The sequence below is a fragment of the Tachyglossus aculeatus genome, chromosome 1 (assembly GCF_015852505.1).
Source record: "Tachyglossus aculeatus isolate mTacAcu1 chromosome 1, mTacAcu1.pri, whole genome shotgun sequence".
NCBI lineage: Eukaryota > Metazoa > Chordata > Mammalia > Monotremata > Tachyglossidae > Tachyglossus > Tachyglossus aculeatus.
The window spans coordinates 33652745-33678196 of NC_052066.1; the positions used below are offsets into that span (position 1 = coordinate 33652745).

Genomic DNA, 25452 nt, shown 5'->3' on the forward strand with positions numbered 1-25452 from the left:
CACTGTTCTAAGCACTGAGGAGGGTACAAGGTGATCAGGTTGTCCCTTGAGGGCTCACAGTCTTCATCCCCATTTTACAGATGAGGTAACTGAGGCACAGAGAAGTTAAGTGACGTGCCCAAAGTCACACAGCTGACAATTGGCGGGGCCAGGATTTGAACCCATGACCTCTGACTCCAAAGCCCGTGCTCTTTCCACTGAGCCACGCTGTTTCTCTGGCATTTGTTAAGCGCTTACTATGTGCCAACCACAGTTCTAAGCCCTGGGGTAGATAAGGCAATCCGTTTGGACACAGTCCCTGTCCCACATTGGGCTCACAATCTTAATCCCCATTGTACAGATGAAGTAACTGAGGCCAAGAAAAGTGAAGTGACTTGTCCAAGGTCACAAAGCAGACAAGTGGCAGAGTCGGGACTACAACCCAGGCCTTTCTGACTCCCAGCCCGTGTTTTATCCACACTGCAGATTGAGAGTTAAAAAATGATGGTACGAACTTTGGAGATGTGAAGATAGTAGTTTTAGCGAGCACAGTGATGGGGTGACAACTTTTTATGCTTATATGGTACAGCCCCACACACAATCAGCTATCAAAACCCAGACTCACCATAATAAAACTCTCCCTGTTGGTACATCATTGGAATCTGAACTTCACTTTCATCATCCTTAGTGAATGAGAAGGTCCTTGTGTTTTCAGGTCGAAACTGTGACTTCCAGTTTCCTTTAAAGTAGATTGCATTAATGAGGGCCACACTAGTAAAAGCACTGAAGTCCCTTGACGACACCAAGTCTTTTACGAGACCTGGGAAAGAGGAAATGAGCAGAAGGGGTAAGGGAAGAAAGGGAAAGAGAAGGTGAACAGAAAAAGAACATTCCCTGTTAAATCTGACATGAAACAAAAATAAATCTCATTTTCAAATGACACGTCACACAGTTTTAAATTAAATTATTCTTTTTAGAGCAATGAAGATGTTTTATTAAGATTATCAAGAGGTGTGTCTTCCTAGCGTTAAATTTAGAAAGATCTGTGGATTGAAGTGTGAATGACAAAACCGTGTTTACTTGAACATCCCGTGTGAAACGACCAACCTGCAGCATTCGAGGACAATGACAATGACTAAGGTAGCAAGGATTATACAGAAAGAAGAGTAATTTGGCTTGGCAGATATAGTAATGATAACAATAATAATAATGGTATTTTCATTCATTCATTCATTCAATCGTATTTATTGAGTGCTTACTGTGTGCAGAGCACTTGGTGCTGTTCTAAGCACTGGGATGGATACAGGTACTGTGTGCTGTGGCCTGGAGAGGCTGGGGACAGGATGGAGAGAAGGGAGGCTGATGTATTAATCAAGTCAGGCCATGACAAGTGGTTAATCAGTGGGATGGAAGATTGGATAGAGAGGAAAGGGAGGTTTCTGGAGGTGTGAAGGAAAGGCCGACAGAATTTGGGGAGAGGCTGAATCTTAGAGGTTGAAAGAGGGAGTCCAGGAAAACACCATGGTTGTGGACTTGAGAGACAAGGAGGGTGGTGGTGTTGTCTTCAGTGATGAGAAAGCTAGGTGTACGAGAAAAAATACAAGGAAAGATGAGCTCAGTTTTTGGACATATTGAGGTTGAGGTGTCGCCGACATCCACATAGAAATGTTCTGGAGGCATCTCTAAGTGGCAATCACTGAGAGACTGCAGGAAATCGTCATCAAATCCTGTCAGTTTCACCTTCACCACATCATTAAAATCTGGCCTTTCCTCTCAATCCACACTGTTACCATGCCAATCCAAGCGATGAGTCTATCCCCCATCCTTGCTGACCTCCCTGGCCCCTGTCTCTGCCAAATTCGGCCCATATTTCACTCCGCTGCCAAGATTACTTTTCTACAATACCATTCAGTCCATGTTTCCCCACTCCTCAAGACCCTTCCTCCAGCAGGTACCCATCCAAATCTGCATCAGACAGAAACTCCTTACCAGTGGATTTAAAGCACTCAATCACCTTGCCCCCTCCTAAATTATCTCTGATTTCCCACTACAACCCAGACAGCACACTTAGCTCCTCTAATGCAAACCTACTCACTGTACTTGGATTTTGTCTAACTCACTGCCAACCCCTCATCCACAACCTGCCTCTGGCCTGAACCTCCCTCCCCTTCACGCCTAACTCTCCCCATCTTTAAAACCCTCATTTTCCTCCCTCTCCCTTCTGCATCACCCTTTCTTTGGATGTGTACCCTTTATTCCCCTCACCCTCAGTTCCATGGCATGTAATATACATATCTGTAATTTATTAATTTATATTAATGTCTCTTCCCCTCTGGACTGTCAAGTATTTGTGGGCAGGGAAGACTGTCTACCAACTCTGTTATATTGTGCTCTCTCAAGCGCAGAGTAAGTGCTCAATAAATATGACTGGTTGCTTGGTATTTATTCAGCACTTATTCCGTGTAGAGCACGGAACTAAGCATATGGGTGAGTACAATACAGTAGAGTTGTTGGACATTATCCTTGCCCATCAGAAACAAAGTCTAGAGGAAGGAAGTCAGGATGTGAGACTGTGAGCCCATTGTTGGGTAGGGACCATCTCTATATGTTGCCGACTTGTACTTCCCAAGTGCTTAGTACAGTGCTCTGCACACAGTAAGTGCTCAATAAATACAATTGAATGAATGAATGAATGATGTAGATTTGGGTTTCATCTTCATGGAATAGCAAGGTATGTAAGACATGTACAAGAGTGCAATAGGAGGTTTAGTATTCTTTTTTAATTGGTCTTTGCTAAGCGCTTAGTATGTGCCAGACACTGTAATAATAATAATAATAATGATGATGGCATTTATTAAGCGCTTACTATGTGCAAAGCACTGTTCTAAGCACTGGGGGAGGTTATAAGGTGAGCAAATTGTCCCATGGGGGCTCACAGTTTTAATCCCCATTTTACAGATGAGGGAACTGAGGCACAGAGAAGTTAAGTGACTTGCCCAAAGTCACACAGCTGACAATTGGCGGAGCCGGGATTTGAACCCACGATCTCTAACTCCAAAACCCGTGCTCTTTCCACTGAGCCACGCTGCTTCTCACCGTACTAAGCACTGGGGTAGATACAAGTTACTCGGGTTGGATATAGTCCATGTCCCAAGTGGGGCTCACAGTCTTAGTCCCCATTTTACAGATGAGGTAACTGAGGCCCAGAGAAGTGAAGTGACTTGCCCAAGGTCACACAGCAGCCAAGTGGAGGGGCAGAGATTAGAACCCAGGTCCTTCTGACTTCCAAGCCCGTGCTCTATCCACTAGGCCATATGGTGCAGGCGTGCTGAGCAGGCCGCAGAGTGGATATAAGTGGGGGAGATTAGAAATTAATAGGGAAAAGTCCTCCTGGAGGAGATATGAATTCAGAAGGACTTGGAAAATGGGATGTGCCATTGTTGATAAAATTTGAAGAGAAGGGGAATTCCAGGAAGGTTGGCAGTGGCAGAGACAAAACAAGGCACCATGAATGGGCTAACTTGACAAATTAGAGAGGAAAAATAAGAGGGAGAGAACTGGTTGGGTACTTTATAGCGAATGGTCAGAAATTTCTGTTTGGAGAGAAATGCGTGGTAGTCGGAAGTTTTTGAGGAGTGGAGAGGTGCACGCAGATTGGCATTTCAGAAAAATAATTCAGGCAAAAAAGGGAATATAGATTGGATTAGGGAGGAACTCAGGGCAGGGAAACCACAGAGGAAATTTATGCAGCAGTCACTGTGTCCAACCCCATTTGCTTGTATCCACCCCCTGTGCTTAGTACAGTGCCTGGCACATAGTAAGCACTCAAAATATCACAGTTATTATTATTATTATTATTATTATTATCAAGTTGGGATACAACAAATGTCCAAACCAGATTTTGGGGGCCATTTGAATGTGGAGGAAAAACCAAGACGATTTGGTGAGACACTGAAAATGGGAGTTGAAAGAGAAGAAAGAGTGAAAGATGATGCCAAGAATACAGGTCTCAGAGGCAGAGAATGGTTGCTTTAGCTATGATCAACTGATGAATCAATGGATTTCCAGAGCAGCAACTGTGTGAAGAGTACTGCACTAAGTGCTTTGGAGAGTTAAATACAATAGGGTGGGTAGACATGATTCCTGACCTCAAGGATCTTACAACGTGATGGGAAGAGAGGATGTGGGAATGAGACTGTGGAGTTCGGTTTCTGATGTATTGAACTTTAGCTGCTGGCAGGGCACCCAATAGCAATGACCTGAAGGAAATGCCAAGGCATTTACCGTGAAAAGGGAAACGACACTTTTCCTGGACCTTTCTCCGAAAGTTTTACATATCAATTTTTTTTAAAAGGAAACATTTGTAACACTCAGCCATTAAGGAAATAAAAAGAACAGAAGAACATACCATTTGTGTTATTCTCCACCCATTTATTGATGTGTTTGGCTGTAGCTGCATTTTGATTGAAATCTACATTCTCTACTTCAGCTTTAAAGTATTTTTTCATCATCTGCAAACACTTGTCATTGATGTGAAATCCGTTTTGCACAAAGAGGGAGTTGGCGATTTTCATCACATACTGATTTTCTTCAGTAGTTAGCATGTCAGAAAGATCCTTCAGGAAGGAAAATTCTTCATCTTTAAAAAGTAAGAAAAGGCTGGTTAACGTTAGCAAATATTCTGAAATATTCTGTAAAACAGAAGTGCCTTTCCCTCTGTCTCCCCCTTCTCTCTGTCTCCCCTTTCTAGGCTGTGAGCCCACTGTTGGGTAAGGACTGTCTCTATATGTTGCCAACTTGTACTTCCCAAGCGCTTAGTACAGTGTTCTGCACACAGTAAGCGCTCAATAAATACAATTGATTGATTGATTGATTATTAGAAACGTGTTGCTGGAAAAGAATGTCAACTTGGAATGTTTGAAAATTGAGGAAAACCTTTTTTTTTTTCCTTTCTCAGTTCACGTTAGATTTAATATTGACCTTTCATTTGATTACTCAATCTAAATCTAAGCAACAATGCTGAATTTTGACATATACCTATCCCTAATTCACGTCAACGGAGCTCCTAAACTCTGGCAATTGAGGAAGCTAGGTTCGAAACCTGCTCTGCCACTTGCCTGGTGATGACCTTGAGTAAGTCACTTAACTTCTCTGTGACTCAAGGATTCAAAACCTGTTCTCCCTCTCTCTTAGATTTGTGAGCTCCACATGGTGCAGGGACTATGTCTAACTGAGTATCTTGGGGTTACCCAAGAGCACACTTCCCCCCTTCAAAGCCCTACTGAAAGCTCACCTCCTCCAGGAGGCCTTCCCAGACTGAGCCCCCTTTTCCTCTGCTCCTCCTCCCCTCCCCATCGCCCTGACTCCCTCCTTCTGTTCTACCCCCTGCCCATCCCACATTTGTATATATATATACATTTAGATATATATAAATATATATATTAATATATACATATATAATATATATGTATATATATATACTTATATATATAAGTACATATTTATTATTTTACTATTCTACTTGTTTTATTAATGATGTGCCTGTATCTATAATTCTATTTATTTATATTGACGCTATTGATGCCTGTTTACTTGTTTTGTTGTCTGTCTCCCCGCTTCTAGACTGTGAGTCCATTGTTGGGTAGAGATTGTCTCTGTAGCTGAATTGTAGTTTTCAAGCGCTTAGTACAGTTCCCTGCACACAATAAGTGCTCAATAAATACGACTGAATGAATGAATGTTGGCGCATAGTAAGGGGTGATGAAAAGCCACAATTATTCTCATTACTGTATTATTGTTAATCAACACCAAAATACATATTAACTTGTATAACTGTGCCACACTTTTACATGATTTCTGTAACATTCAAACAGGTGTGGAGCTGCTGTAGGATTGGGATTTGGTCAACTAGCCTGTAAACCCGTGGGTAGGGAATGGGTCAACCAACTCCTATTCCTGGAAATGGGTAGTTTTACAAGAGAGGCTCTTTCCAAACTACTCTCCAAGGGCCATTTCTGACCCAGGCAGCTGCCTCCCCAAGTTATTGAGATGGCCCAGGTCACCCCCACTATCTATATAATCTGCATTGTGCCTCCCACTTCTCCTACATTAACATGGAAAAAGATGTCAATTGTCCAAATAAATAATAATAATAATAATGGCATTTGTTAAGCGCTTACTATATGCTTAAGCACTGTTCTAAGCGCTGGGGGGGGATACAAGCTGATGAGGTTGTCCCACGTGGGGCTCACAGTCTTAATCCCCATTTTATAGATGAGGGAACGGAGGCTTAGAGAAGTTAAGAGATTTGCCCAGAGTCACACAGCTGACAATTGGCGGAGCCGGGATTTGAACCCATGACCTCTGACTCCAAAGTCCGTGCTCTTTCCACTGAGCCACGCTGCAAATGACAATGTCTTTAAATTAAAAGCAGTTCCAAATGGTAAAATGAACACAGGTTTCTCGACCTGGAACACAGCCTGACTTTTTTTTTTAAGCAGCAAGTTTTATAATCAATCCATAGAACTTATTGAGCACTTACTGTGTGCAGAGCACTGTACTAAGCGCTTGGGAGTTGATAGATATATCCCCTTCCCACGAGCTTGCAATCTGTACATTTATATAACCTGACCCTTACCAATTCAGCAGTATTTAGATGCTTTCATTCATTCATTCAATCATATTTATTGAGCGCTAACTGCATGCATTATATAACCTGACCCTTACCAATTCAGCAGTATTTAGATGCTTTCATTCGTTCATTCAATCATATTTATTGAGCGCTAACTGCATGCAGAGCACTGTACTAAGCACTTCATTCATTCAATCGTATTTATTGAGCGCTTACTGTGTGCAGAGCACTGTACTAAGCGCTTGGGAAGTACAAGTTGGCAACCTATAGAGATGGTCCCTACCCAACAGCGGGCTCACAGGGACAGTACAATACAACGATAACAGAAACTGTCACATTCCACGCCCACAACGAGCTTACGGCCCAGAGGCGGGGAGATTTGTACCAGTGGCTCTGACAGAGTAGGAAAAGAACAACATCCTTTAAATGTTAGCTGTGCTTAATAGGAAGAGCCTGGAAGTTGGCAGGAAGTGGAGAGGGCAGTAGCCAAGGATAAGGAGGCCGGGAGGAGGAAAGCAGGCAAAGAGGTAGCTTATCGAGAGAGATCACCACCTCATCCACCGTCATTCCCTCTCCAACGTGTCTACAAGTCACGCCACTGAGTAACCTCCCCCGCTTCTCCTGTCTTTAGTCTGTTCCTCAAACCAACAAAAATGATAAAGTACCAGGTCCTCGTGGGAAGGGAATGTCACTTGTGCTTCTGTTGGATTTTCCCTAGGGCTCAGCGTGGTCCACAAGTCTCAAGCACCATTACTACCAGTAATTTCTGACCATGAAAAGTAGGCAGAAGCAGATCAGACACAGGCAGCAAACAGCCTTCGCTGGCTGTTTCCTGCTGCCTTCCCACTCCAAGGACACAGCCACCCAAGCGGCTTCAGACATTTAGCCACTGTGAGCTGAATGTAGTGAAGCCAATATGCCATAGCCCTGCCCCGTGAAACTTATGTATATATCAGTTATTAATTTATTTGTGCATGCTGATGTCTGCCTCCCTCTTTAGACTGTGAGCTCGCTGTGGGCAGGGAATGTGTCTACCTATTGTATTGTACTCTTTAAAGCACTCAGTATAGTGCTTTGCACACAATAAGTGCTCAATAAATATGATTGAATGAATTTGTAAGGATTGGTGAGCATAAGGAATTCAGTAATCCACACAATAATCATCTGGAGAATAAGAAAAAAAATCATATTTATTCATTAATTCATTCGTATTTATTGAGCGCTTACTGTGTGCAGAGCACTGTACTAAGCGCTTAAAAATTTACAAGGTGACAACCAGAGTCCCGGTAAGTCACAGAAAGTGCTAGAAATAGGACCTAGTTCTTTTTAATTTCCATTCTAGTGGTCTACTTTTTTATTTAATGATGTTTGTTAAACCCTCACTATGTGCCAGGCACTGTACAAAGTGCTGAGTAGATACCAAACTAATCAGGTTGGACACAGTCCCTGTCCCACATTGGGCTCACACTCTTAATCCCCATTTTAAAGATGAGTGAAGTGACTTGCCCAAGGTCATATGGCAGGCAAGTGGCGGAGCCGGGGTTAGAACCCAGGTCCTTTCAACCCCACCAGGCTCTATCCACTAGGCCATGCTGCTTCTTTGATTCATTAAATTCATTCAATCACATTTATTGAGTGCTTACTGTGTGCACAGCACTGTACTAAGTGCTTGGAAAGTACAATTTGGCAACAAATAGAGATAATTCCTACCAAACAATGGGCTCATGGTCTAGAAGGAGGGAGACAGACAACAAAACAAGACAAAACAAGTAGACAGGCATCAATAGTGTCGATATAAATAAATAGAATTATACATATATACACATAATTGATAAAATACATAGAATAATAAATATGTACATATATACACAAGTGCTGTGGGGCGGGGGGAGGAGGAGCCGTCCCCTTGAGATTCTTTAATTCGCTTGAATATAAAGAAGCCATTTAATAATGATGGTATTTGCTAAGCACTTACTATGTGCCAAGCACTGTTCTAAGCACTGGGGTAGATACAAGGTAATCAGGTTGTCCCACGCGGGGCTCACAGTCTTAATCCCTATTTTACAGATGAAGTAACCAAGGCACAGAGAAGCAAAGTGACTTACCCAAGGTCATCTACGTATTTTATTTTGTTAATATGTTTTGTTTTGTTGCCTGTCTCCCCCTTCTAGACTGTGAGCCCACTGTTGGGTAGGGACCGTCTCTATATGTTGCCGACTTGGACTTCCCAAGCGCTTAGTACAGTGCTCTGCACACAGTAAGCGCTCAATAAATACGATTGAATGAATGAATGAATGAATGACAAGTGGTGGAGGCGGGATTAGAACCCACATCCTCTGACTTTCAAGCCCAGGCTCTTGTCACTAGGCCCGAGCATACCTGTTGCAGGAGTTCTGCGCTAAGGGGGAGTGGAAGGCCCTAAAGAATACTTACCATTTTTCAGGCTGTCATATCCCATGGAATGACGAATTTCCTTTAGAGTGGATCCATGGGCTCCAAGTTCCACCATTCCCATGGCAGTTGCAATGCTCAAAGGAGAAAAGAGGATATTTTCATCTTCCCCGACAGCTCTCAAGTGATTGTAAACACTTACGGATAATTCTGCAATGGTCTCATCGGGAACATTGCTACTGAAAGCCACACTTTGCAGAACCAGCAGGGTCAAGGGTCCGAGGAAAGGCATGTTTGAGAGCTTTCGGAGCTGTAAGACAAACACGATTAATGTAATCAACTGCAAAATTGAAAACTCAAGGAAATGGGGAGGGCTGAATCGAATATTATATTGTAGTGGCAAGTTGTAGTCATTCCTTATGGCAATAGGAGAACAAACCCATATTCCAAACCTAAGGAATAAGTCTCTATTTTATGGAAAGCTTGAGAATGCACACCGTATTATTTCTTTCACATGAGGCGACACCCCTGGGCACTATTACCAAGCAATTACTTTTGTAAAGCAACGTGACTCAGTGGAAAAAGCACGGGCTTGGGAGTCAGAGGTCATGGGTTCTAATTCCGGCTCTGCCACGACTGCTGTGTGACCTTGGGCAAGTCACTTAACTTCTGTGAGCCTCAGTTCCCTCCTCTGTAAAATGGGGATTAAGACTGTGAGCCCCACGTGGGACAACCTGATCACCTTGTATCCCCCCCAGCACTTAGAACTGTGCTTCGCACATAGTAAGTGCTTAACAAATCATCATCATCATCATCAATAGTATTTATTGAGTGCTTACTATGTGCAGAGCACTGTACTAAGCGTTTGGGAAGTACAAATTGGCAACATATAGAGACAGTCCCTACCCAACAGTGGGCTCACAGTCTAAAAGGGGGAGACAGAGAACAAAACCAAACATACTAACAAAATAAAATAAATAGAATAGATATGTACAAATAAAATAAATAAATAAAAAATAGAGTAATAAATATGTGTTAAATAAATAAATAAATATTAAAAAACGCCATCATTATTATTATTAAAAACAGGTCTAATAGGCCCAGTAGATCTTCAGGGCCCACCTTGAAGGTCTGCATTAGGAGGGAGAAATCATGCAGTGCCTCAGATACTGCTTCTTTGGTTGGGATCTTGGACCTTGGCAAGACCAGGGCAGTTAGAATGAATCTTGGCGGCGATCGAGACAACTACTTCAACCTAGAAGGTGGTTGAATTGTCAAGAAAGTCCGAGACCTTGACTTGAAATTGAAAAGCTGCAAAACCCAAAACACGGTACAGCGACGAGCTGTAGATCAAAAGGGTGAGCAAGTGTTCAGTGGCAGGTTGCGGGGAGAGGAGCTAGGGTACAATCAATTAATCAATCATATTTATTGAGTGCTTGCTATTTCCAGAGCATTATACTAAGCGCTTAAGAGAGTACAGTACAACAGAATTAGCAGGCACATTCCCTGCCCACAATGAGCTTAGAGTCTAGAGGGGGAGAAAGACATTAATACAAATAAAGTAGTAATTTATAATAATTTAAAGAAACGTACTAGACAAGGACAAGTATTGAGAAGTATAATAGTCCCTGACTAAGCCCTCCTTCCCTCTTCTCCTACTCCCTTCTGCACTGTCTTGACTTGCTCCCTTCATTCATCCCCCATCTCAGCCCCACAGCATTTATTTACATATCTACAATTTTCTTTATTTATATTAATGCCTGTCACCTGAATTCTGGATGCCCTGTTTGGGTGTGTCAAAGCAGAACAAAGGGGTTGGAGAAGGATGCATCTGAGCCACAGCTCTGCGAACTGAGTCTAGCTCTGTCTGATCATTCGTCTGTACTATCTAACAGGCTCGGTCCATTCGATTCTTCAGCACTTAGAACAGTACTTGGCACATGGTAAGCGCTTAAATACCATTATTATTATTATTATTAACTTTTCATCACTGTATGCCAAGTCACCTGTGAAATGAAGCCCCCTCAAGTCACAGCAGCAGAGGGCAGCCAGGTTAGGCTCATTAGAGGAGTCAAATAATAATAATAATTAATCATTATGGAACTTGTTAAGCATTTACTATGTTCCAAGCACTGTTCTAAGTACTGGGGTAGATACGAGAATCAGGTTGGACACACTCCATGTCCCACTGGGGGTTCACATTCTTAATCGAAGACCTTGGTGCCCATCAAAATGTGCCCCCAAACCCCCTTGTCAATGCCACCATGCCACCAGTCACTGTGGCTTGTCACCAGGTTTCCCAACAAGGCCGGGTTCAGGCAGGGGTTTAAGTCCAAGGGTCATGAACATTGGAAAATTCAATAAATAGAACTGAGGAATCTGTTTAACATTTACTAGGTTGCTAGGCACTGAACAAAGCGCTGGGGTCGGCTCAAGATGATCTTGTTGGGGCTCATGAGATGCATAGTCTAAATAGAAGGCAGAATACGTATTCAATCCCCATTTTACAGATGAGGAAACTAAGCCACAGAGTAGCTAAATGACTGGCCCAAGGTCACACAACAGGCAAGTGGCGGAGCCTGGATTAATCAATTGTATTTATTGAGTGCTGTGTGCAGAGCACCATACTGAACCCTTGGCAGAGTACAACATAACACAGTTGGTAGACACATTTCCCGACCCAAAAGCGTTTACAATCTAGAGGATTCGAAACTGAGCCGGTGGTCTTCCCACTAGACCACACTGCTTTCCCCAGCTGTGTGAGCTGCCACTCCCACCTCAGGTGCAGATGAAGAAGAGCACGCTTTTTTCCTACGACAGTCCCACCCACGGCTGTTGCTGGGAAGGGCATGTTCATTCATTCAGTCATATTTATTGAGCCCTTACTGTGTGCAGAGCACTGTATTAAGCGCTTGGGAAGTACAAGTCGGCAACATATAGAGACGGTCCCTTCCCAACAATGGGCTCACAGTCTAGAAGGGGGAGACAGACAACAAAACATGTAGACAGGTGTCAAAATAGTCAGAATAAACAGAATTATAGTTATATGATAATGATGGCATTTGTTAAGCGCTTACTATGTGCAAAGCACTGCTCTAAGCGCTGAATTGCACATCATTAACAAAATAAATAGAATAGTAAATATGTACAAGTAAAATAGAGTAATAAATCTGTACAGATATATATATATATAGGGGAAGGAGGTAGGGCAGAGGGGCCGGGGGATGGGGAGGAGGAGAGGAAAAAGGGGGCTCAGTCTGGGAAGGTCTCCTGGAGGAGGTGAGCTCTCAGTAGGGCTTTGAAGGGGGAACCTGTGGCAGCCACAGCTTCCTTTGGTGCACGGAATACAACGACTCCAGTCCCGGCCAAACCGGCTCCAAAGACTCCGACTGAGATCCGCTAAGTTAGGGCGGGAGAGAAGCTGGGCCAGGAGGTTATCCCCCTCACCTGTCCTGATGATGGTATTTACAGCTCATTGTGGGCAGGGAATGTCACTGTTTATTGTGGTATTGTTCTCTCCCAAGAGCTTAGTACAGTGTTCCGCACATAGTAAGCACTCAATAAATACAATTGAATGAATGAATGAAGAGTTTACTATGTAGCAACCGCTGTGCTATGTGGGGCGAACATACGAGATGATCAGGTTCACCCCACCTCCAGCTCAAAGTTCACTCTCAATTGTATTTATTGAGTGGAGGTAGAGAGAAGTTAAGTGACATACCCAAGGTCACACAGCCGCCGAGTAGCAGAACCGGGAACAGAACCCAGTTTTCCTGACTCCCAGTCTTGTGCTCCTTCCACTAGGCCATGATGCTTCTTCCCTTCTCCTGTCCCCAAATCTCTTGGCTACGAAGGAGATGGCTTGGGCAGAACTCCACCCCGAGAAAGCATCATTTCCCTGGTCCAACATGTTATTAGTGACCATTAGGAAGTTTGACCCTTGGAACACACACGAGTGATTGACCCCAGCTTGGACAGGAGTGTGGTATCCTAAGCCAATGGTGGGGGACTCTTTAACGGGCTCTCATCAGGGGCTAAAGAACCAACTCCAATGCTGTATGCGGCAAGATGTAATGATGTCACCAAAATCAAGAGAGGGCCCATAATATCTATTATCCCTGGGCCCACATCATCATCATCATCATCATCAATCGTATTTATTGAGCGCTTACTATGTGCAGAGCACATGAGTGATTAATCCCGCCCCACCCCAAAGTGAAGTGTCCGTGGCTGGCGGAACACCTTCTTCAAACTGACTGCTTACCGGACTCAGGGTGAGCCATGCTAGAGCTTTGAGGGAGATGGCCCTGCTGTGTTGAACAATCTTGCAGAGTTACGTTTGTTTCAATGTAAATTCTTTCATTCATTCAATTCATTCAATCGTATTTATTGAGCGCTTACTGTGCGCAAAGCACTGTACTAAGCGCTTGGGAAGTACAATTCAGCAACAGATAGAGACAACCCCTACCCAACAATGGGCTTATAGTCTAGAAGGGGGAGACAGACAACAAGTACGTATTTAATACTCTATTTATTTATTTTACTTGTATTTTGTTAATATGTTTTGTTTTGTTCTCTGTCTCCCCTTTCCAGACTGTGAGCCCACTGTTGGGTAGGGACCGTCTCTATATGTTGCCAACTTGTACTTCCCAAGGGCTTAGTCCAGTGCTCTGCACACAGTAAGCGCTCAATAAATACGATTGATTGATTGATCAGTAACATCAAAATAGATAAATGGAATTATAGACATATATATATCATTGATACAATGAATAGAAATATACACAAGTGCTGTGGGGTGGAGAATGGGGTAGAGCAGAGGGAGGAAGTAGGAGTGATGGGAGGAGGAGCAGAGGAAAAGGGAAGCTCAGTCTGGGAAGGCCTCTTGGAGGAGGGGAGCTCTCAGTAGGGCTTTGAAGGGGGAAGAGAGCTAGTTTGGCAGATGTGAGGAGGGAGGGCATTCTAGTTTCCCTTTGTCTCTCTTCTCATCTCACTCTATCAATCATCATCATCAATCGTATTTATTGAGCGCTTACTATGTGCAGAGCAGTAAATCAATGACATTGACTCAGTCCGTCAATTATATTTATCAAGCCCTTACGATGTGCAGAGCACTATACTAAGCACTTGGAAGTGTACAACAATATAACATACACATTTCCTGCCCACAATGAGCTTACAGTCTAGAGTACTTTAGACTGAGTACTAGAGTGTAGTCTGAATACTTTATTGTGTACAGAGAACTGTACTGAGTGCTTGGGAGAGTACACTGTAAAATCTACACTCTGTGAGCATGCACGCTCTTTTGTCCTATTTTTATATTCATATTTCCAAGTCTTTACATACTCTGCCAGTGCTCAAAAATTTGACAACTATACAATTATGTTGAAATTCACCAATACTCTTACCATTGTCTTGCTCTACGCTTTCCTCAGAAGTCCTCTAGATTGTAAACTACTAGAGAGCAGGGATCATGTCTACCAATTCCATTGTGCTGTACTCTCCCAGGCACTTAGTATAATATTCTGGATACAGTAAGTGATTAGTAAATACTCATCGACTGGTTGATTCTGTGGAATTCTAGATTTTTTACTCTAATACATTGAACAGAACTCCAGCTTTTTCTTCTCTCACATTGGTACATTAAATCTTTAGCAAAGCAGCAAAATACTTAGTAACTTGGATAACTGCCCCACATTTTTACATCATTTTTGTTAACACCTAAACAGATGTGGTGTTGTGACAGTGGTGCTGTAGTATGCTCAGTCTACACTGCATATTCGTTGTGGGAAGGGAAGGTGTCAACCAACTCTGTTGCACTGTACTCTCCCAAGGGCTTAGTTCAGTGCTCTGTCCAATAAGTGCTCAATAAATACCACTGATGATGATCCAAAAGGGATCGTTGAGGTTGGCGAGGGAATTAATAGAAATGGAAAAGGAGACAGGAAACAACGAGGTTTGACACCTGACCTCTTCACTACTGTAGACGGTGGCCCTGGGAAGAATCGAGCCCTTGACTTCTGCTCTTTCGCTTTTTTCCTCCTGATGTCGGATGAGTGAAGGAACTCCGCAGAACTTGACTGGCTCCTCATGGTAAGTCCTTATCCCCTTAATGAATCTGATGGAAAGAGGGAATTGATCTATTCTGGAGCTTTCCTGATGCAATTTGTAATGGGTAGCTTGTGGTTAAAAATTCTTGAATGTATTTTCTTGCATCCACTTCACTTGTATCGCTGATTAAAATATTATCTGTCAGCACACAGTTTTATAGTTCTTCAGAGTATTCAGAAGAATATGCTTTCAGATTCTAGGCAGATTCCACAACTCATTTATTCCTTTTGGATGTGAGGTTTGAAAAAGGGCTATTGTTTCTCACTCTGGGTAATTTGGCAAGGTGTCCTATATCTGGCAGACTATTATGTGGTCCATGTAACAACTACGTCTAGTAAAAAGGGGAGAAGGAGAGAAAAGATGAGGCAATAAGGGGAAAAGGAACAGAAAGGTAAGAGGGAATGAGACCAAGTCTCTTATTTCACTTGCATTCTCCCGGTGCTGATACAATAAACACTCAATCATCATCTTCAATCGTATTTAGTGAGCGCTTACTGTGTGCAGAGCACTGTACTAAGCGCTTAATGAATCAACCCCACCACAGCCTCAGTGTTCTCCTCTTTTCCCACAACCCATCATTGCTTACAATTGTTTGGAACGAAAATAATGTTTTATTTCCTCCACACCACACTTGATAACTCATTTTTTTAATTTAATGATATCTATTCGAGAAATGCATTTCCTCCTGCCTTCAAAACATCCCCACTAGAAGGTCCCGCTGACACTTCAAACTTAACATATCCAAAACAGAACTCCTTATCTTTCCACCCAAACCCTGTCCTCTCCACTATTTTTGTGTAAACAGCATCACCATCCTTCTTGTCTCACAAGCCAGAGAAACTGCAAGGCCTAGTGGATACTGCTTAGAACAGTGCTCAGCGCTTAGAACAGTGCTTTGCACATAGTAAGCACTTAATAAATGCCATTATTATTATTATTATTACTATTATAGAGCAAGGGCCTGGATGTCAGAAGGGCTTGGATTCTAATCCCACCTATGCCACTTGTCTGTTGTTTGACCATGGGCAAGACACTTAACTTCTCTCTGCCTCAGTTACCTCATCTGTAAAATGGGGATTATAATAATAATAATAATAGTGGTATTTGTTAAGCGCTTACTATGTGCCAACCACTGTTCTAAGCACTGGGGTAGATACAAGGTAATCAGGGTGTCCCACGTGGGGCTCACAGTCATAATCCCCATTTTACAGATGAGATAACTGAGGCACGGAGAGGCTAAGCGACTTGCCCAAAGTCACACAGCTGACAAGTGGCGGAGCCGGGATTAGAACCCACGACTTCTGACTCCCAAGCCCGGGCTCTTTCCACTAAGCTATGCTGCTTCTCTATGACTGTGAGCCCCAGGTAGGACATGGACTCTGTCCAACCTGATTACTTTGTATCTATCCCAGTGCTTACAGCCGTGCTTGGCACATAGTAATTGCTTAAATACCATACAAAACCAACAAACAAAAAAACCAGCTGGGCATTACCCTCAACTCATCTCTCTCATCAACCCACATATTCAACCTGTCACTAAATCCTGTCAGTTCAACCTTCGCAACATTGCTAAAATTTGCCCTTCCCTCTCCATCCAAACCGCTACCAGGTAAATCCAAGCACTTATCCCTGGCATGTAGTAAGCGCTTAACAAATATCATTATCATTGTTATCATCCTATCCTGCCTTGATTACAGCATCAGCCTCCTTGCTGATCTCCCTGCCTCCTGTCTCTCCCCACTCCAGTCCATACTTTACTCTGCTGCATGGATCATTCTTCTACAAAAAATGTTCAGTCCATGTTTCCCCACTGCTCAAGAATCTCCAGTAGTTGCCCATCCTCCCCTGCATCAAACATCTGCTTGCCATCGGCTTTAAAGCTCTCAATCACCTTGCCCCCTCTTACCTTACCTCGCTGTTCTCCTACAACCCAGCCCACACACTTCACTCCTCTAATGCCAAACTACTCACTGTCTCTCGATCTCGTCTATCCCTCTCATCCATGACCTGCCTCTGGCCTCCCGCTGCATATCCAACAGACAATTACTCTCCCCATCTTCAAAAGATGCGCTTTTTGAAAGTACATCTTCTGGAAGGGGCCTTTCCTAAGCCCCCATTTCCTCTTCTCCCACTCCATTCTGCATTGCCCTTGTACTTGAAATTGCTCCCTTTATTCACCCCTCCCTCAGCCCCACAGCACTTACGTACATAGCCGTAATTTATTAATATTTACATCTGTCTCCCCCTCTAGAATGTAAGGTTGTTGTGGGCAAGGAACAAGACTGTGACCCTTCTAGACTGTGAGCCCGTTGTTGGGTAGGGACCATCTCTATATGTTGCCAACTTGTACTTCCCAAGCGCTTAGTACAGTGCTCTGCACTCAGTAAGCTCTCAATAAATACGATTGAATGAATGAATCAATCAATCATTGGAATTTATTAAGCACTATGTACAGAGGACTATACTAAGCTCATGGGAGACTACAATACAACAGAATTAGTAGACAAACTCCCTGCCTATAATAGGCTTACAGTCTAGATGACTCCATTATGTTGTACTCTCCCAAGCACTTAGTAGAGTGCTTCGCATACAGTACAAACTCAATAAATACAACTGACTGATTTAATGAAGAATTGAAAATTTCACAATGTCCATTTTCTGTAAATATCAATAATTCATAAATGTGTAGGTCATACTCTTTGTCCTACCCAATGGCATTAAACTATTTCACAGATTCAACTAGAGAACAAAGCAGAGGTTCAAGGGCCAGACTTTACTGACAATACTTCATTATAAAACTGTTTTTTTGAGCATCTAAGGTATGCCAAACGTGGAAGAATGGGCTGGGCAACAACCCCCCAAAAATGTAGTAAAAGGAGTGATTCCCATCCTTGAGGAGTTTACCAATCCTACTAAAGAGAGGGTGATACTAAGGGCATTGAATATCAATCATTATTGTATGTTCCATTATGGTTAAAAACATTCCAGCATTTTATCAGACTGCCACACTAGTACATAGAAATCTCTTGGCAACTTAAATTTCAGCTAACAACTCTGTATTTGCAACCTTTCCTAAAAACAGGCTTCCAAGAGATGGAAGAGAGGTATTATTATATCGGCGAAGATATTAAACATGACTGAGACTGGGAAGGCTTAGATTGAAATATTCAAACGATACATTCCACCTGGCCATTTTTCTGCTTTTCAATTGATCCACATAATAAGGTGTGCACCCCTTCACACGCAGCCCTTACCTATTCCATAAACTGTTAGGTGTGGCATCTGACATGCACAAATGGGTCTATGGCTTTCTGGTACACAGAGAGGAATGAAAGATCTGCAGGAAGGAAAACATGCAGAGCAGATGGGAAGTGAAGGGGATGAATAGCTTTAAAGAAAGTTTGGTTCTAGGATCAATTCACAAATCAATCAATCAACCAGTTGTTACCTATTCCATAAACTGTTAGATGTGGCATCTGACATGCACAAATGGGTCTATGCCTTTCTGGTACACAGAGAGGAATGAAAGATCTGCAGGAAGGAAAACATGCAGAGCAGATGGGAAGTGAAGGGGATGAATAACTTTAAAGAAAGCTTGGTTCTAGGATCAATTCACAAATCAATCAATCAACCAGTTGTATTTATTGAGAGCTTACTATGCAGAGCACTATACTAAGGATGAGGAAGAGTACAATATAACAACACTGGTAGACATGTTTCCTTCCCATAGTGAGCCTACAGTCTAGAGGGGGAGACAAACATTAACATAAATAAATAAATTACGGATGTGTACATAAGTGCTGTGGGGCTGCGAGGGGTACAAATCCAGTGGCTTTCTTTTTAACAGGGAATCCTAAAATGTAAAGAAATAGCCAAATTTAACCAGAATGATAGAAGCTCCCAAATGTCTGATGTTCTCTTGTTCTGGGAAGGTCTATAATGGCTGTAGCTCATTACCACTTTGATCTGACCACTCTAATTTTGATGGAGTAGCTTCTCCTGGGTTTGAAATCATGGCTAGCAAAGTCCAATCCTGTCTCCTAACCTAATGTCTGGATGATGCATCGTTCAGGCCTTTGACAGATTAATGGTCCCGTTCTTTCCCCAGAGGTTAAACCACAAAATTGCATTATCCATCAATTCTCATTGTAATAATTAGAGCACTCTGAAATAATCACTCCATCCAATGAGTGGGGACAACCTACTGTCCATTTCTGCTCAGACATATCATTTTCAGAAACGTTCCAAATAAGCTACCGTCTACAGCAAATGACTTACTGATGCTTCAGCCAAACTGGCAAATGGAGATTTACAAATCAATCCACGGAAATTCTCCCTTTCTTAAGACTAAAGATCACAAAATGTCCACGCTGCTGCTGCAGTAGGGTGAAATGAAAGAAAGCTTTCATAAACGGGGATGGGGGAATAAATAATTTAAAAATGTTATGAATTCATGTCAAGCATTGTGATAGAGAGCAGGGGCTTAGGAGACCAGGGTCGATAAATTAGCCCAGAAGGGAGGAATAGGGAGAGGGGTTGCTCTCCTTCTCAGAAACAGTAGAAAACAGAGATGTTCTTTAGCGGGCAAATGCATCAGTGCAACTTATAACTATGTCTTTTTGATGCAAAAGAAAGCAACATCATCATCAATAAGTATTTACTGAATGTTTACTATGTGCAGAGCCCTGTACTAAGGGCTTGGGAGAGAACAACAGAGTTGACAGACACACTTCCTGTCCACAATGAGCACTGGCCAAATTTCAAACTTTCAGGTTCTAAACCCAAATGTAGTTAGCACTTCACAATTGGCAGTGTCATCTATGATCAGGGAAAAACAAAGCAGAGAAAAAGGGAGTAGTTACTTTGCCAAAAAAATCATGTGGCCTTGAGGGCAAGGAATGTGTCTATCAATTCTGTTATACTCTTCCAAGCACTTAGTACAGTATTCTGCACACAGTCAGAACCCAATAAATATGACTGACTATTGATATGGCCCATAGGTCAATCCTTTCCTTTGCTTCATGTCATCTCACGTTTAGTACAGTGCTCTGCACACAGTAATCGCTCAATAAATATGATTGAATGAATGAATCAATGGAACAAAATTAATTTAGAGGACTAGAAAGTCAGCACAGCTTAACTCCTACTTCAAAGGAAAAAAAAAAGAGATGCTTCGATTTCCATTCCAAGTTGACTTTTGACAAGTGATTTCACTTGCACCTTGTTATATAGCTGTAGCAGATGTCTATCCTGTGGCAACTATCTGTCCTGTTGACATTATTTTTTAATTAATGAAGAGCTACTTACCTCTAGGTGCTCACCCCAGTGACAGATTGTGATTTGAAATAGATGTACCCTCCATGTCCACAGCACCCATCATCCAGGTTGGGTGCTACCCATGGATTACCAAGGTCAGCAGCAAAAGCTATCATCTGGCGGAGCCAAAATGGGAATTTCTGGGTTAATAGGGGTCTTCAGCCGAGTCATAAGGAGTGACTCAGTGAAACCGAAGGCACCGTGTATATACGTACACAGGTGGTGAGGCTGGGCATAAATAAACGCATCTGTGTAAGAAGTAGCTCCAAACATGGCCAGCCGACAGTGAGCCCGAGTCCGAGGTGTTTGAGATCACGGAGTTCACCACCGCCTCCGAGCGGGAACGGTTTATTTCAAAAGTTGAAGAAGTTTTGAATGACTGGAGACTAATTGGAAACTCATTGGGCACACCACTTGAGAAGGCCGTCAAGGAAAGGAGCCGGAGTTGGTGTTTGCACTGGTCCTTTGTGTCTGTTTGAAGAATCCAAAGTAGAGGCTGAACTTCCCATCTCTGACTGACCATTTTGATGCTACTGATGCCTGTCTGTTTTGTTTTGTTGTCTGTCTCCCCCTTCTATATTGTGATCCCGTTGTTGGGAGGGATTGTCTCTATCTGTTGCCGAACTGTACTTCCCAAGCGCTTAGTACAGTGCTCTGCACACAGTAAGTGCTCAATAAATACGATTGAATGAATGAATGAATGAGAGTTTCTGGCCTGAAAAGACAAGTTTGGCCCACCCTGGTGAAGTTTGTTTCTGCAGCCGAAGCTGAGAAGTTGGCACCTTCTGCTACATGTCTGCTGTGTGCTGACCTTGGGCAGGTCACTTAACTTCCCTGTGCCTCAGTTACTTCATCTTTAAAATGGTGATTAAGAGTCTGAGCCCCTTGTGGGACAGGGACTGTGACTGCAGCATTCAAATCGATTTGCTTAGACCCACCTCAGTGGTTATCACAGTGCCTGGTAAGTGCTTAACAAGTACCAAAATTATTATTATAATTATTCTCCCTTCATTGCCTGCAAACACTGCCACTGTCACTGTTATGACTACCTCCTTTACAGATCAGTTGTGTCTGCTGCTTCACCCGAAAGCAGGACCATAATGAGTCATCCCCTCTCAGGGTCGCACCTGGAGAGTTTCCAGTTCTCTATCCGTCTCGACTATGGGAGGGAGAGTCAAGCAGAAGCATTTCCATTCCTAGCCTGGGCAGTGGCTAGCGAGTGGAAGGCAATCTGCAGCAAGTCAAAACTCACCTGTGCTGGGCAGAAGCGGCGTGGGAGAGAGTCGAGGGTGGAGGCTAAAGTGTACTGCATGGACGGAGGCAATTCATTCATTCAAGCCTATTTTTTGAGCGCTAACTGTGTCCAGAGCACTGTCCTAAGCACTTGAAGTACAAGTTGACAACATAGAGAGACGGTCCCTACCCAACAATGGGCTCACAGTCTAGAAGGGGGAGACAGACAACAAAACAAAACATGTGGACAGGTGTCAAGTCATCAGAACAAATAGAATTAAAGTTAAATGCACATCATTAACAAAATAAATAGAATAGTAAATAGGTACAAGTAAAATAAATAGAGTAATAAATCTGCACAAACATATATACAGGTGCCTTGGGGAGGGGAAGGAGGTAGGGTTGGGGGGATGCGGAGGAGGAGGGAAGCAGGGGGCTCAGTCTGGGAAGGCCTCTTGGAGGAGGTGAGCTCTCAGTAGGGCTTTGAAGGGAGGAAGAGAGCGAGCTTGGCGGATGTGCGGAGGGAGGGCATTCCAGGCCAGGGGAAGGATGTGGGCCGGGGGTCGACGACGGGACAGGAGAGAACGAGGTACAGTGAGGAGGTTAGCGGCAGAGGAGCGAAGGGTGCGGGCTGGGCTGCAGAAGGAGAGAAAGGAGGTGAGGTAGGAGGGGGAGAGGTAATGGACAGCCTTGAAGCAATGGTAAACCACTTCTGTATTTTTACCAAGAAAACTCTATGGATACATCACCAGAACAATTGCAGATGGAGCGTTCTGGGACAGATGTGTCCATGGCATCGCTACGGGTCAGAGATGACTCGACAGCATAAGACAGACAGAATGAGCTGTACCGTAGGCCTTTGGGGTGGCAGGACAGAACCCCCAAAAGCATGACCATTTGCCTGGAGTGGGGTGTTTTGTCAGCTCTTTCAGAAAGCAGCCCAGCAATGAAAGATGGGGAGGACACTAATAATTGTTCCACTCCTCCTTTCCCCCAGACTTCAGTCACTGTCTCCAATCTCCTTTGATTTGGCCCACAAATCACTTATAGTTACAAGCAGTTACATGCACTGAGACCCAAACCTTGGGATACCATATGTCTCTTATCCCAAATGAACTCTTAATACACATGGATTAAAACAGAGACAGGAAGTTGGGATTCTGTCCACTAGGGATCTTCTTTCCCAGAAAAAAAACAAAGTTTTGTATTCTACTTTTGTCACACAGCTCAAACCACAGCAACTGGGAGAGAGGCCACTCAATCAATGATATTTTCCCTCACATCACTAAATCCATGCTTTCCGCTCCATCTTAACTGCTACTATGGTGATCCAAGCACTCATAATATCCCACCTTGACTACTAGCATGAGCCTACTCACTGACTCCCTGCCTCCGGTCTCTCCCCACTCCAGTCCACAGTTCATTCTACTTCCTGGAATTGTTTTTTTTTTTTAAAAAAAAGAGCATTCAATCCACATCTCCCCACTCCTCAAGAACCTCTAGTTGTTGCCCATCCATCTATGCACCAAGCTGAGACTCCTCACCTTAAACTATAAAACATTTAATCAGCTTGCCCTTACCTTACTGATTTCCTACTCAGCCCACACATTTCACTCCTCTAACATCATCATACTCTTGTACCTTGATCTCATCTATCTTGCCACCAACACCTTGCCCAATTTCTCCCGCTGGCCTAGAACTTCCTCACATTTCATATACAACAGATCACCACTCTCCCCAACTTCCATGTCTTATTAAAATCACACCTTCTCCAAGATGGGTTTCTCTATTCCCTCTCCCTTCTGTGCCACCTAAGGATGTCACCTGTGCTCTTTAAACACTTGATATTCACCCCCACCCTCCACCCCACAACACTTGGGTATAAATCTGGAATTTATTTTAATATAATAACAATAATAATAATGATGGTATTTGTTAAGCACTTACTATGTGCAAAGCACTGTTCTAAGCGCTGGGGAGGCTACAAAGTGATCAGGTTGTCCCACAGGGGGTTCACAGTTTTAATCCCCATTTTACAGAAGAGGTAACTGAGGCACAGAGAAGTTAAGTGACTTGCCCAAAGTCACACAGCTGACAGTTGGCAGAGCTGGGATTTGAACCCATGACCTCTGACTCCAAAGCCCGGGCTCTTTCCACTGAGCCATGCTGCTTCTGTGTGCAGAGCACTGAAATGTCTTCCAACTCTTATGTTAAACTTTCCAAGCACTTAGTACAGTTTCTCTGCACACAATAAGCCCTCAATAAATACCATTAATTGACTTGCACACAGAAGCTCAACATTGGCATCAACCCAAATTTTGTACAACACAGATATTCATTCATTCATTCATTCCATTGCATTTATAAGCACACAATTATATACATATATAATAGCTCACCTCAATACAAACACCACAAATGCATTTTAGAAATTATATACATTTTGGTGGCCTATCCTAGGCAAAACAGGAGAAACATCTGAATGGTTTGTAAATATAGAAATATCTTTCATCCATTCATTCATTCAATCGTATTTGTTGAGCACTTACTGTGTGCAGAGCACTGTACTAAGCACTTGGGAAGTACAAGTTGGCAACATAACACCTCCTCTAGACTGTAAACTCCTTGTGGTCAGGGAACATGTATACCAACTCTGTTGTATTGTGCTCTCCCAAGTGCTTGATACAGTACGAAAGCAGCATAGCTTAGTGGAAAGAGCACAGGCTTGGGAGTCAGTGGTCAAGGGTTCTAACCCCTGCTTCACCACTTGTCAGCTGTGTGACTTTGGGCAAGTCACTTAACTTCTCTGTGCCTCAGTTACCTCATCTGTAAAATGGGGATGAAAACTGTGAGCTCCACGTGGGACAATCTGATAACCTTGTATCTACCCCAGTGCTTAAAACAATGCGTGGCACATAGTAAGCGCTTTAATACCATCATTATTATTGCAGATATGTCTCAGAAAAAAGCAGGAAAATCTGTCACCTGCTCCAGCTTAATCCTATTAACCACAGTTGATCTGCACAGATTTCAGATGATGAAGCTTGATATTCAACTTCAGGTGCTATATATACCCTGCAACCATATTGAAACACTTCAGATTCCATTACTTCAAAAAAAAAAATACTCAGACACACTTGAATACTCTCTAGCGGTTCATTTAGTTTTCATTATTTTGATTTTGAGCATCCAGGATATCACCTTTCTGTATGTCGTCTGGGCACAGACAATACTGCACTTTTCAGTACTGCGACTGTATGAAAAAAACGGCTATGAAAGAAGGTAAGAAGCAGGATGGTCTAGTAGAAAGAGCACAGGTCTGGGATTCAAAAGACCCGAGTTCTAACAGCGTGGCTTAGTGGAAAGAGCACCGGTTTGGGAGCCAGAGGTCTTGGGTTCTAATCCTGGCTCTGCCACTTGTCTGCTGTGTGACCTGGGGCAAGCCATTTAACTTCTCTGTGCCTCAGTTACCTCATCTGTAAAATAGGGATGAAGACTGTGAGCCCCACGTGGGATGACCTGATTACCCTGTATCTACCCCAGGGCATAGAACAGTCCTTGGCACATAGTAAGCACTTCGCAAATACCATAATCTTCATCATCACTTTGCTGCTGTGTTACCTAGGGAAACTTTTGACTTCCGTTCCTCAGTTTACTCATCTGTAAAATGTGGATTCAATACTTGTTCTCCCTCCTACTTAGAATGTGAGCTTCATGTGGGAAAGAAACTGTGTCTGTCCTGAATAGCTTGTATCTAGCCCAAGGCTTAGTACAGTGCCTGGCACATAGTA

General features: G+C 43.1%; 1 protein-coding gene and 1 non-coding gene across 2 annotated transcripts in view; one reads left to right on the forward strand and one right to left on the reverse strand.

The window, feature by feature from the left end:
* The window catches only part of SERPINI1 (serpin family I member 1), a 97752-nt gene that overhangs the window by 35837 nt on the left and 36463 nt on the right, over positions 1–25452 (reverse strand). The window contains exons 2-4 of the mRNA XM_038743516.1: positions 9044–9311; positions 4388–4618; positions 605–799 (exon numbers count right to left, since the gene is read on the reverse strand). Of these exons, the coding sequence (XP_038599444.1) occupies positions 605–799; positions 4388–4618; positions 9044–9293 (676 nt within the window). The 5' untranslated portion in view covers positions 9294–9311. The remainder of the gene's footprint in view (positions 1–604; positions 800–4387; positions 4619–9043; positions 9312–25452) is intronic.
* LOC119935672 lies at positions 21538–21670 on the forward strand. Its single transcript, XR_005453409.1, has one exon. It is a non-coding gene; the product is annotated as a small nucleolar RNA SNORA7 (small nucleolar RNA).